This window comes from Diorhabda sublineata, chromosome 1, assembly GCF_026230105.1.
Source record: "Diorhabda sublineata isolate icDioSubl1.1 chromosome 1, icDioSubl1.1, whole genome shotgun sequence".
In the NCBI taxonomy this organism is placed as follows: Eukaryota; Metazoa; Arthropoda; class Insecta; order Coleoptera; family Chrysomelidae; genus Diorhabda; species Diorhabda sublineata.
Window position 1 is genome coordinate 29505001 of NC_079474.1, and position 12274 is coordinate 29517274.

The 12274-nt window shown below is 31.7% G+C and overlaps 1 protein-coding gene across 2 annotated transcripts in view; it reads right to left on the reverse strand.

The window, feature by feature from the left end:
- LOC130452417 (calcitonin gene-related peptide type 1 receptor) overlaps nt 1–12274 on the reverse strand; it is a 217279-nt gene that overhangs the window by 103159 nt on the left and 101846 nt on the right. Inside the window, exon 1 of one of the 2 annotated variants that reach the window (XM_056791692.1) lies at nt 7880–8234. The exons of the other annotated variant lie outside the window; for it this stretch is intronic. Coding sequence (XP_056647670.1) covers nt 7880–7979 — 100 coding nt within the window. The 5' untranslated portion in view covers nt 7980–8234. Of the gene's footprint in view, nt 1–7879; nt 8235–12274 lie in introns of those variants that run through there. 2 annotated transcript variants of the gene reach the window in all.

Here is a 12274-nt window from a genome sequence, read left to right on the forward strand (position 1 = left end):
ATTTTCTATTAGGTTCCTTATTGGAATAAAAATCTGGATATTGAATTCCATCTACTTCTTGATAATTTATACAAATGGAATAATCCCCGTTTCTCCTACCAGAATGTTTGTCCCGACAGAACTTCAAGATCAATATTCACAGACATCTTCACACGGTAGGCACCACCCGTACTATTCGAGTGTCATAAGATTCATCCTCTGCTGTGAAAAAATTTCATACGTTTCCAGATTAAAATAATTTTTGTGCTTTTACCAAAGTGAAAAGATTCCTACTAACAATTTGATGTTTTTAGTATCAAATCAAAATTAAAATGAATCTGTTCATGTAAGCTTCACCTAACAGAGAGAGATCTGTGCAATTGTGGTATTAAACGAGTACCTTCCGCAGCAAAAAGAAAGTGCAAAATACTCCACGGTGTGACCTTTAAATGAACTGAGTTAGAGAAGAAATATCTTATTTTTACTAGAAGTATGCTTACCGCATTGAAAATCACCCCAACGAATTGGCTCAACCTCTAATGAGACGTCCAACCCGACGAAGGCTGGAAAGACATTTCCCGTGTGATTTGTCTGACCGATTTCAATGTCACAATGTATATATTAATCATCCTTTAATCAAACTTCATTATTATTTAGTGAAAGGAAAGGAAATTTTAGCCTTATTATCTATTAATGATGATTTTGAAATTCTCGTACAACATTTTGAATAGCAATATTGTCTAGTCTATTGAAATATGCTTCAGATTTTGAGTAACGTCATGGGAAGTAATCGAAAGGAGTCAAATCGGGGGATCTAGCCGGTTATTTGATCGTGCTATGTCTTTCAATCCACCTATTGGGAAAAACCTCGTTCTAATAATTTCTAACAGTACGTGCAAAATGCGGTGCAGCTCTTGTTGGTAGTAAAAAATAAGTTCTGGAGTTGTCTTTGCGGATTTTCCTCAATCTTTTGAAGTACATCTAACTTTTTTTCATCAGTAAATTGAACATTTCTGCCTAGTTTTTGAATACTTTTTTCGTGTCCAATTTCAGGAAACTTTTCTCAATTTTTACAGATTGAAAATTAAAAAAAGTGGTAAATGGGTCAATATTTGTGTGTATGTGGGATGAGCCAGACTAAAGTATTGTTTCTAAATTCTTTCACTACCAAGATATTAAAATGATTTTATGACGTTTATTAACCCTAGGTGTATAATTTTCAATCATAAACTCAACAGTATCCATTTCTTCTTTTAACATTTTATGGCTGCCAGTTCATATTACGGAATTTTATTTTTCATTTACCAATAACATTCAAGTTTTTTTACTTTGTAGCGAATATCCAACTAAAATTGAAACATAAATTTTTGCTATGAGCAAAAGCTAATAGGAATTTAATTTTTATTTGGAGGACTTTTATTGATAAAACGTGACCCAGATAGTTACATATTATCTAACTTCCTTCCATATTTTTTCCACTAGAGTTTCATAACTTTTTCATTGTTTTTGCAGAGAATTATTGTTTAAAACAAAATTAGAGAAGAAGAAAATAAATGATATGTTGTACTGGTTGGGCAACTAAGAACGTTCGTCGGTCATATCTTACGAATGGATTCTTCAACTTCAGGGGAAAAAATTGTAATAAAGTAGCTACGTAAAATACGTGAATATTATTTTCAGAATTATAGGTCCATCAGTAGAGGGCGTATTTGAAAATATAAAATTGAAGAAACAACATTTTTCAAAATTTAGATAATTAAGTTGCACCTTATATGCGAAGCAAAACAGTAAATCGAAATATATCATTCTCTGAGTGTACAAGACTTTGATATCAGGCTGGATTATTGCAATTGACTGATATAAGACGATCCTGAAATACGAATTTTGTGGACAGATGAGGCTAGTTGTCATAATAATGGTGAAATAGATCGCCATAATATTATACACTTTACAAATAAGACAGTTAATGGAGGAATATATTAAGCGAATTTTACAAGACATATCCTAGGCTATTCGTCGTAACATGTTCTTATAAGATGATAGTTGCCTGGCATATTATTCCATTGATTCCATTGATTCCACTGATTGAAAGAAAGACTGACTATATTTTTTCTTAAATATATCGGAAATATTGTTGGAAATGATGACAAAAATCAAGTGTCAAGTGAAGATCCTGTCAAGTAAAGTCCTTAATATTTATATTAAGATATCCCGCATGATAAATTTCAATTTTCCGTATGATTAACAGAAAAGCTTGTTATTTTGAGTTTAAAATATTTTCTCTCAAATGGTTCAACAAACAGGCCATACCAAATAATTGTCTCATATAAAATTGAATGTTCTAAAAAAAAGGTCTGTCATAATTTTTCGATAAACTGACGCATTCCGAAAATATTTGACTTTAAATATAACTCATACTATTTTATCATATTAAAGTATTAATTTTATCAAAGAATTATGTATCCTAATTTTTTTGGTTTCACACATGCTTTTATTTAACTGTCAAATTTCGAATGCTACCGTATCTTAAAATTTCAATTAATTAAAATCATTTTTTTTTCAGCTAAAAATTATTTTTGGAAATTTTTTCTTCTTAACTTTTGACATTAGAGGAGTTTTATTACAATTAAGAAATTTATCAAAAAACCACACATTCAATGTAACTTTGATTTAATTAAATTTTATATAAGAGAATGATTCGGTCTTTTAACGAACCTTGAAATAAAATTCTAAAATTAACAATAACGGCTTTGGCAAAAATAGTAGATTTTTTTCAATCAGTCTATCATTCCACGTATTCTCGGCATTTTTCAGATATCAGATACCCTTATAGGTAGATAGGTCGTGGAAGTTTAGTTATTTGGCCTAGATTTTATTCACACCGGTCGACTCAGGACAAGAGATGATATGATTAAAACAATTCGACAGGCAATACGAAGTATTTCAACAGCAAAAATTGAAACTTCTATCCTATACGCCCTTCAGCGTCTGATTTGATGTGTAGAAAATGATGAACGACATTCTGAATACCTAGGTTGTCACTAATTACGTGGTTAGTTATTGATTGTTATTGTTCTCATTTGTTAGTAATTTCAACTTCACATTTAGATAACACCATCTAGCGGCAATTACAAGATTATAGTTTGAAATGCAGGCAAGATAATGTAAGAACTTTCTTTTCAAATTCCATTTGGCGAACCAACGTTTGAAGAAGAATTTTTGCCGTTTACATATTCCTTAAAATATCTCGGGGAAGATATCGACATGCAGTTTTCGCTATTTCAATATTTAATCAATTTACTTTTGAAAGATTTTTTACTTTTGAAAGATTTACTTAAACTTTTATTCAATTTTTTCCAAGAGAAATAACTATATCTAAAATATATGAAGAACGCCCTTTAGCATTCAAGCAAAAGTTTCCTACTATCCCCTATCTCTTATTTGAAGAGATAGATAACCTTGTAAAATGAAAAATACACAAAATTTGTTGAAGAATTCAATTATCGTACAGAAAGTGTCATTCAATTGCTTTAAAATTTTCTATTTCTTAATCCGCCGTCTAATGGAGGATTTCTAGTTCTGAAAATAATGAATAGGTACATATTTCTTAGTGCCACTTTTGTTATAATTTTTTTCCCTGAAGTTGTAATACATTCCGTTCCTGAGATATGTCCAACGGCTATTCTTAGTTGTCCACCCGGTATTATCCAAAGAATACATCAATAAAAAAGAAAAAAAATTAAGTATTATATAGTGAGTTTATTTATTAATCCCTTGTAGAAGGAATACACAAGATGCTATATTTGAAATTACTCGAGATCCTTTGGGACCTATGCGAATCTAAAATTTAGATGATAGGAATAATAAACGGTTCTATGATGTTTCTTCTCTCAGCGGTGTGGAAAGCGTCTATAGATTTTCAGAAATATCATACTGAAGTCATTATTTTCTAAAATTTGATAATTAATCAAAGGGTTTCCAAGAAATGATGGTTAACCCTTATGTCACTAAAAGATAACCTTTTGCATATTCTTTTCACCCACATGTCTTTTATATTTAAAAATTATCAAATCCTTTTAAATTGTTGTTATCAACATTGATTCATTTACATTAATTTTTTCATGAAAATTATTCATAACAAAAGTTTCGCTATTCTCTTTAGACACACACGCGGTGTTCAAATAAAGAATATAAAATGAAAAATATCATAAGAGTGGACGCCATCTCGCCGCTGTCATTCTTGAAACCTGGTCCTTAGATTCTCAAAAACTTTTATATGTTATTTACTTCTTCATGGAATACCTTCTTTCAATTGAAATATTTTTCTTAGCTTATCTATACAGACTCGACTTCAAAGAAAGCATCATAAAAATAAATCATTTGGAGGTAGATCTAGATTGTCATGGAATATGCCCGAAATCAATTTGTTAAAGAGCATTTCCTTAACCACGGGTAAACTCTCTTTGAATGTGTGACATATTGCACCAACTTGCAGCATCCAAGTTCTCTTGTTATAACGGAATAACCGCGAGTTTTTTTGGAACAATTATGTCCTTTGAAGATATTGTTGTCCAAAACCGTAACTTTTGGAAAATATAAAGGTTTTTAGTATTCTAATTGAGGGTTTCTCTATTCCATAATCTGCAGTTTTTTTTGTTGACATACATAACGTCGAATATTATATCGACAAAGATCTTTCGTAACATTAAATCATTTTTTTTTCGATTGTTGTACTAACTGTAACTAAAAGGATGCGGTTTTAAGTTGTTTGGGGTATCGCTTAAGCATCTGAACACTCACGCGTAGAGAACCTCGGTCGTCCTAGACAGATTCGTTTATTCGTTCCACGAGTCGAGCATCTGATGAATGATGTTGGTCTAGATAGTCAGATTTAACTATCAAGCAGTTTAGTTGAATGGTCTATAATGTTTGTTGACACTTTCTTCATTTATCGGAATGAGTATTCGGATACTTAATAACACCTTTCCTTCAGTTATTAGTGGTAATAACTTTATCCTGGACAGCCACTAAGAACCGGTCTATGGTTTCTCCAAGCCATGTGCAGGAAGATGCATCGTTTACTGAAAAAAATCTTAAAAATCTGAAAAAAATTCAGTAAAATCAACCAACGATCTCATGGTCCATGTCACCAATTTATGGACTGAAGGTACAGAGAAATATGAGCAATCGCTGTGGACATATTGAAATCTTCTGAGAGGGTTTGGCATGCCAACCTTCTGAATAAGTTGAGATCGTGGGGTTTGTCGTCCTCAATTATCAACTGGCTTAGTAGCTTTCTTAAAAATCGATTTATCCAGGTAGTTAAAACAATAGATACACATCGGAAAGATTTGAGGTAAACGCTGTTTATCCCCAGGGAGGCATCTTGTCACCTACTCTCTTTCTCGGCCAACATCCAAATCAGTAGACAGCAACAGATCACCATCATCAATACCGATCTCGAAAACATTCCGGAGTAAGGTGGAAGCAACCTGATTGAGTTCAATGCAGTAAAAACCCAGGTTGCTGTTTTTAGAAAGAAGGCTGTCACTGTGGCATAGGATTTGGTCCTGTCTGGACATAAAATATCCAGGGCACGGCAAATTGTTGGATGTTGAGGCCGGAAGCAATATATCCTGGCTGAATTAGCTAAGGCAGCATCACAAAAACTTGGAGTCCTATTCAAGCTAGATTCTAATCATCCACAAGGATCAAATTCATCGGTCTTGTATTGCTTTCAAATTTTGAACTCGTCTCTCAAGCATACCCCGAGGATGCTCGACTTGTCTAAAAATTATAAACATTCCAACTCTCCATATTGTGGAACTAACTCAGAAATTGCGAAGAGCTGATGCTTCTGTACGGACAATATTGGACACTTTTCATAGTGGCAAAGACATTGTCGAAGTTTATTCAATATACTCTGTGTTCCAAATATAATTTTTATCAATAATTTTATTTAATAATGTCAATTTCCTTCAGAATTCTAAAATTTGATATCAACATATTACAAAGCTTCAATAAAAGTAAAAAATAAATCATGCCGTGAAAGATAGACAAAAAATAAAATTTTTAATATTCCACTTTTTCAATAATCTACTATTTATATTGATAAAACATAAAGACTTTTTAATACCACATTTACAAACCTCAATCTATCTTCCGCGCGTTCGCAAATATTTATCTCAAACGAATTTAATTAGATTTCTGTAGAGAATTCCAATGAGTGGAAAATAAACTGTGAATGAAAATAATAGTTCCAAATTAGTTTCAGAGATTGTACGATTCTAAAAAAGGTTAATTTCATTAATGTATTCAGTTTAATCAGTTTATACATGAAATTACAAATGTGGGAATGTTCAAGCAGAGAAGCATTTAATCGATCGGAACCCGGACTCAATAAACTAATAAATGGGATAGTTTTAAGATACGATCTATATCATTCTGTTTTAAGCCAGCTCAGCTATAATACATTAAGATGTTATACACTCCGTTGAACCCGTATAGATAGATATCTTTTTCTCCAAACATATGAATAGTTACAATGAAGTTGCAATTTATCCAAACATAATTCGATTTTAGTTTGTACCAAAAGATTTAATCCTAAAAAAAGGGAGTACGTGAGTGGTCTGATAAGTACTTAGCCACAGAAAACGGAAAATTTGGAATACGAAGCAAAGCAGGGACTTCGTGGATACGATTACCCTCTCATGTCACTCAAATGTCTGCCCGACGAATAACTTTCGTAAGTTTGGAAACAAAAAAAAGTCATGTTAGGTTGAATCAGGATAAAACAGTGTATGGTGCAACCTAACCTAACCTAACCAATTCGGCGATTGCGAAGGCAGAGGTATGAGTTGGTGCGATATCATGGTGGAAGAGCTTTTTCTATACCAAATGAGACTGTTTTTGTTTCAGCTTGGCTTTAAATTGGCTCATTAATTCTGTATAATACATCCCCGTAAATATTTTGCTCTTTTTCTATTTTTCGTCCACTTCTAGTCGCTATGAAAACAAATTCGGCTGAAATTTCGAGAGTATAGTATTATAAACTCTAAATATATGGAATACCGAGTCTTTGCTAACTGATTTGACTACATGTAATTTGGATCTGGAGTTTCCATTTTGAAGAGTTACCTCTCATATATTCTCATCTATGAGAACAAAAAGTGTGTGGTTTCACAATGTAATATTTAAATTTTCTGGGAGAATTGATAAGTACTTCTTAAGAAAAATGTTTCCGTTAGCATTGAAGAACGCTATAGTGTACCTTTTAAAATAGAAAAACCTATGTGGAAATTGGAGATTTTGGACACGTTCATCAAATAGTGACAGTTTATGATTTACATTATTATAAAAAAAAGCATTATCGTCTAATATTAAAATCATTATTTCTTATTTAGCTACCACGCAATTTGCCGTTGTTTTTAAAAATGCATAATACTTCCCCAATAGAACAATATTCACAATATGTACAAAACTAAACTAACTAACTAACTTCGTTCCGCAGAGAACTAGGCGTTCGAGACCTGCCTGTTTCGCTGTCTCGAGAAGGAGTGAATTTCTCCTCGATTTAAAATGCCTCGTGTAAGTATATTGGTTTTTCCTAAAACGGGGAAGATTTGCTTAATTGCTGTTAGGACATTGAGGAGGTTATGAAACAAAAGTGCCTTGGAATTTCCAGAAGTAGGTAACTTGGAATTCCCGAGTCGAACGGTTATTGCTTTTTTGAAGAAGTTTTTGGGAAAAATGTACACCTGTATTTTGTATTTTTTAATGCGAGAGCACATGGCGTGGTCCCTACACTTATCAAGATTTCTTCCTTCAATCAACCTAATTTTGAAATAGAGCTCTGAATCATCATATCTTTTCAATATTTCCACCTAAGACATTTACTCACCATCATAATAATTCGATTTATTGGATTCAATGTTTAGACACTCTTTCTCCTTTTGGACCAACACATCCGACAAATCACTTAAAAAAGAGGGCTCGGACATTTCACTTAATTATTTTCACTTTCTCCAATTTGAAGCAAAGATGAAGCTACATATTATTGTTTCCATTAAAATCGAATCATTTTATTTTCATAAAATATCCACCTATCACTAAACCGAATAACTTTACTCTACACTAAACTATAGTGTGGCAAGGCAATAGCAGAACATGAAACTACACTATAAATAAACAATTACTAATGTTTATAACAAGGCACATAATTAAAACGAAAACATATATCATGAGAAAAACAACTTATTCTGTTTTATGATTGTAACTAATACTTCTGGTTTGTTTTTGTTTTGATAAATTGGTTTTTGAAATCATCTGATAAGTGCCAGAGATGTTACTGGGAATAATCCTAGAAGGGATTATTGTACCACAATTGTACCGCACTAGTGCGGGAAAGTAAAATTATGCACATTTTGACCATATTAGATACTTTTTCACTTCTGAGATTATAACTATTGTTACTACAGGTAAATAAATATTTACGAAATAGTCCATCAAACAAAATTTAAACCTTTTTTAGCTTTTTGTAGCATTTTTAATTTTTTGAAAATATAAAATAATACAGATATTTTTTATATAACCATGTAATTGTTACTAAAACGTCAAAGTTGTTCAAAACGTCTTGGAAGTGACCGAATAAGTGCAATCTTCTTCTAAATTAAACCACATTAAACCGAATCCGATACAATAGTATTAATGGATTCATCCGACAAAGAACTTCCCGAAGCCATTTTGAAGGCTGCAAATGAAACTAATTCCGAGCTGTTACCTGCCAAATGACTTAAAACCGTTGCCGTCACCGTCATCGTCATCTTTATGCGACCTGCAACCGATGCCATCCTCATCGACGTCATCTACCTTCCAGTTGAAACCAAATAACTCCACTGGACCGGCAATTCTTACTAGTCTACAGAATACAACAAATTGTGTTTTGTGTTTTCAATATTAATATTTATAATAATTAGTGGTTTTTAGTTGAAGTTTTGTATATTATTATGTTTGTTGGAATAAAATAATTTTATAAAAATGGGTTGGTATACTTTTTTGTATATACGGTCGTAGAAAAAACAATGTTCCTAACTCATGCGTAAAGTGTCTTTCCTGCACTTGACCGCTTGCCCGAACGAACCGGGACAACTGCAGTCGCGTGTGGGAAAGTATCACTTTCCGCACTTTTTAGGAAAATAACTATTTCCTACATAATGTTCATCCTATTGAGCTCCTCTCTATAACATATTTAAATAAAAGTTTTGAATTGACAAGATATATCCACACTACGATGATGATCTAAGAAGTACCTGGCTTCAGCTAGAGATGGCGGTAGTCGCTTGAAAATACCACTGTATTAGAAAGTACACAATTTGTTTGAAGTTATGGATTATATGAGAAATATAACGAGATTCGCTTTTCTTTTCGGCTTTTTTACAAAGTAATCCTCTTCAGAGTAGTGTTCTTGAGTAGCTGGGATGGCACCATTATTTGTAGAAGTTCTAGAAGTAGAACTGATATGGGTTTCAATTGATTAGTCACAATCTGGATGTATTCAAATTGGGATTGTTGGTGGTTATTAGCAATCATGGCAACAATATCAACGACATCAAAAATGTCTCGATGGTCAAAGATTTCCCAACAACCAAGAGATCATCTTAATAACTATTTTGAGAAGCTTGACGATTCTTATTATGAAAAGGGTATCTAAAGGGTGTGGAGCCAAAAGAAGTTTACGTTGAAAAATAAATATGTTTTTTTCCAAAATATTTGTGTTTTCTTTTTTGGGCCAGGTAGTTCTCGGACCATCCTCTTATTTTCAAACATATAGAACAATGTCAAAACAAAATTACAGACTGTGAAATATTTATACAAGCGTAAAGAAATTTTTTTGTCTTAACTAATGAAAAGATGTTAAGGTACTTGAATATAGAATAGTTGAACAGATGACACAATTTTTCCATCAATCCTCATTTTATTATATATTTAAGTAGTCCATGATTTGTTTTGAAAATTGCTTTGAGTAATTATGAGTATTAATAATAATAATTCCGCGACCAAGAAAATCTAATATTCACCAACGGATCGGTATTGCCATTAAGCTATGGTATATCTTGAGAATCAATTAATTGATGAAGAACGACAAATTGCACAAGAGCACCCTGTAGGTGTAGCTTCTCAAACACAAGAGCAAACACAAGCAGAATATGCTAGATTAGAAACGAGAAATTATTGCATGATTCAAAATATGAAACAACCACTAACGATACTTGAACAAAAATTTTTCTTAGTTCTAAAAGAGTTCTAATAAAGGAGATTCCAATGATCTCAACTGATATAACTTTTGAAATTAGACGAATTCAGTTCCCGATTCGTCATTATTCACAAATCACTAATTCTTGATTCGATTCCTTCTCAGTTCAGTTTAAAATTAACCAGAAATAATAACATGAGATTAAGCAAAACTAATATATGTACGCCTTGTTTTATATAATTCTTGTACATTTTTTTGTTTACGTTTCTACAACGCAGGGTTGTTAGTCAATTAGTCAATCAGTTATACCCGTTTTGAATCTATAAATTCTTACTTTTTTCCTCATCCGCTCGTCTGCTATATGGAAACATATGGAGTTATTTAAAACAGTTTTCACCTACGCCCCTGCCAACTATCAATTTGTTTCGACTTTAATTCATCCAATGTTTATTCTAAACATTAATCTAGCAAAAGAGCCGACAGATAATTATATACAACAGTGCTTTTAAATATTATCCAACATTTTTAGACATATATTATAATTGCATTATACAACAATAAATATTTAATTGAGGATGAATTGGTTACTTCATTTTCATATTAATGAATTGAGGTAATAAATATTATATTATTTTTAAAATTGAGTGTATCTTTAAAAGAGTTTTTGTTTTAATCATTTTGACATCATTTTGTATTATACAGAGTGTTCCTGGATGCAAAAAATTCGGGAGTTAGTAGATGATCTGTCGTTTCTGAGTTTTAGGCATTTAAAGATGCGAAATAAAATCTTATATTTAAGTATATTTTCTAAATTATACATTTGAACTTCATGAATTTTCAATGGATGATTTCGTATGTTCATGTAGGGTTTTTGACGGTATAAATAATTCTACACTACTATCTGAAGGCCAGGGGCGGCTCATGTCCAATCGTTAACAATTCTTAATTTTTACATGTACAATCTAAATATTGCAAAAATGAGTTTTTGAATCGATTTTTTAATATAGAGGTACTCTTTGTTTGACTAGATAAAATTCTTGGTTTTGGAGATATGTAGATTTTTAGATCGTTGAATATGCCAAGGATACCGTTCGCCTTGATATTCTGAAAAAAATTATCATAAATTGTAATTAATTATTAATTTATTAGATTAATTATTAATTTATTAGAACACAATCGAACAATTCAACTGGATACTGTGGAACGTTGTGTTACTTACAGAAGGAAAAAATTTAAATGTAGAAAATTTAGTTTACCAGTTTCGTATCTCCAGTTCGCAGTAAACCCGCACTTACTTTTCGTTACTTGAAAAACAGTGCAATTTTTCACCGAAATTACTACAATTTAAGACTAAATCCAGCTGTGTAGGTTTATTTTATTTACTGAAATACATTTGTCTTCTTTCTGTTTCCAGCAAGGTGAAATTTCAAGATTTGGTCAATATTCGACACGGATTTTTGGGAAAAACTCATTTCACTGGTGAATTTATTTATGAATTATTAGAGCAAATATAATTAGATTTAAGCACATTGTGATATTTTGTAGGCCACACAAGAAATCTAAAACATTGTACTGGAATTGAATCTACAGATGGCCTCAAGTGGATATCTCAAAAAATTCATTACGTCAAATTTAAATAAAAATAAGTTGAAAAATTTCACTTGAAAGCGGTTTGATATAGACTACGAAAACCAGTAATTGTTCGTAATCTTGCCATTTATGCCACGAAACAAAACTTATATTAACAACATTATTTCTTTGAAGAATTGCAAGTTGTATAGAATAAAAATCTCACCAAATAAAGGTAAATTTTACCATGTATTGATACTTAGTCCCGGCGTCGAAATCAACATGGAAAATGCGAAATCAAGATGATAAAGTGAATTTCAAGCTGAAAGAAGATTAGTAATCATCAAATACGTCATTAGAAAGATCCACTACTAACATATTTCAGTATTTTATACCATATATGAAGTGACAACCTATTATTAGGTGAATTAAAACAATCGTTATTTCACTAATTTATACATTTTAATTTTTTTA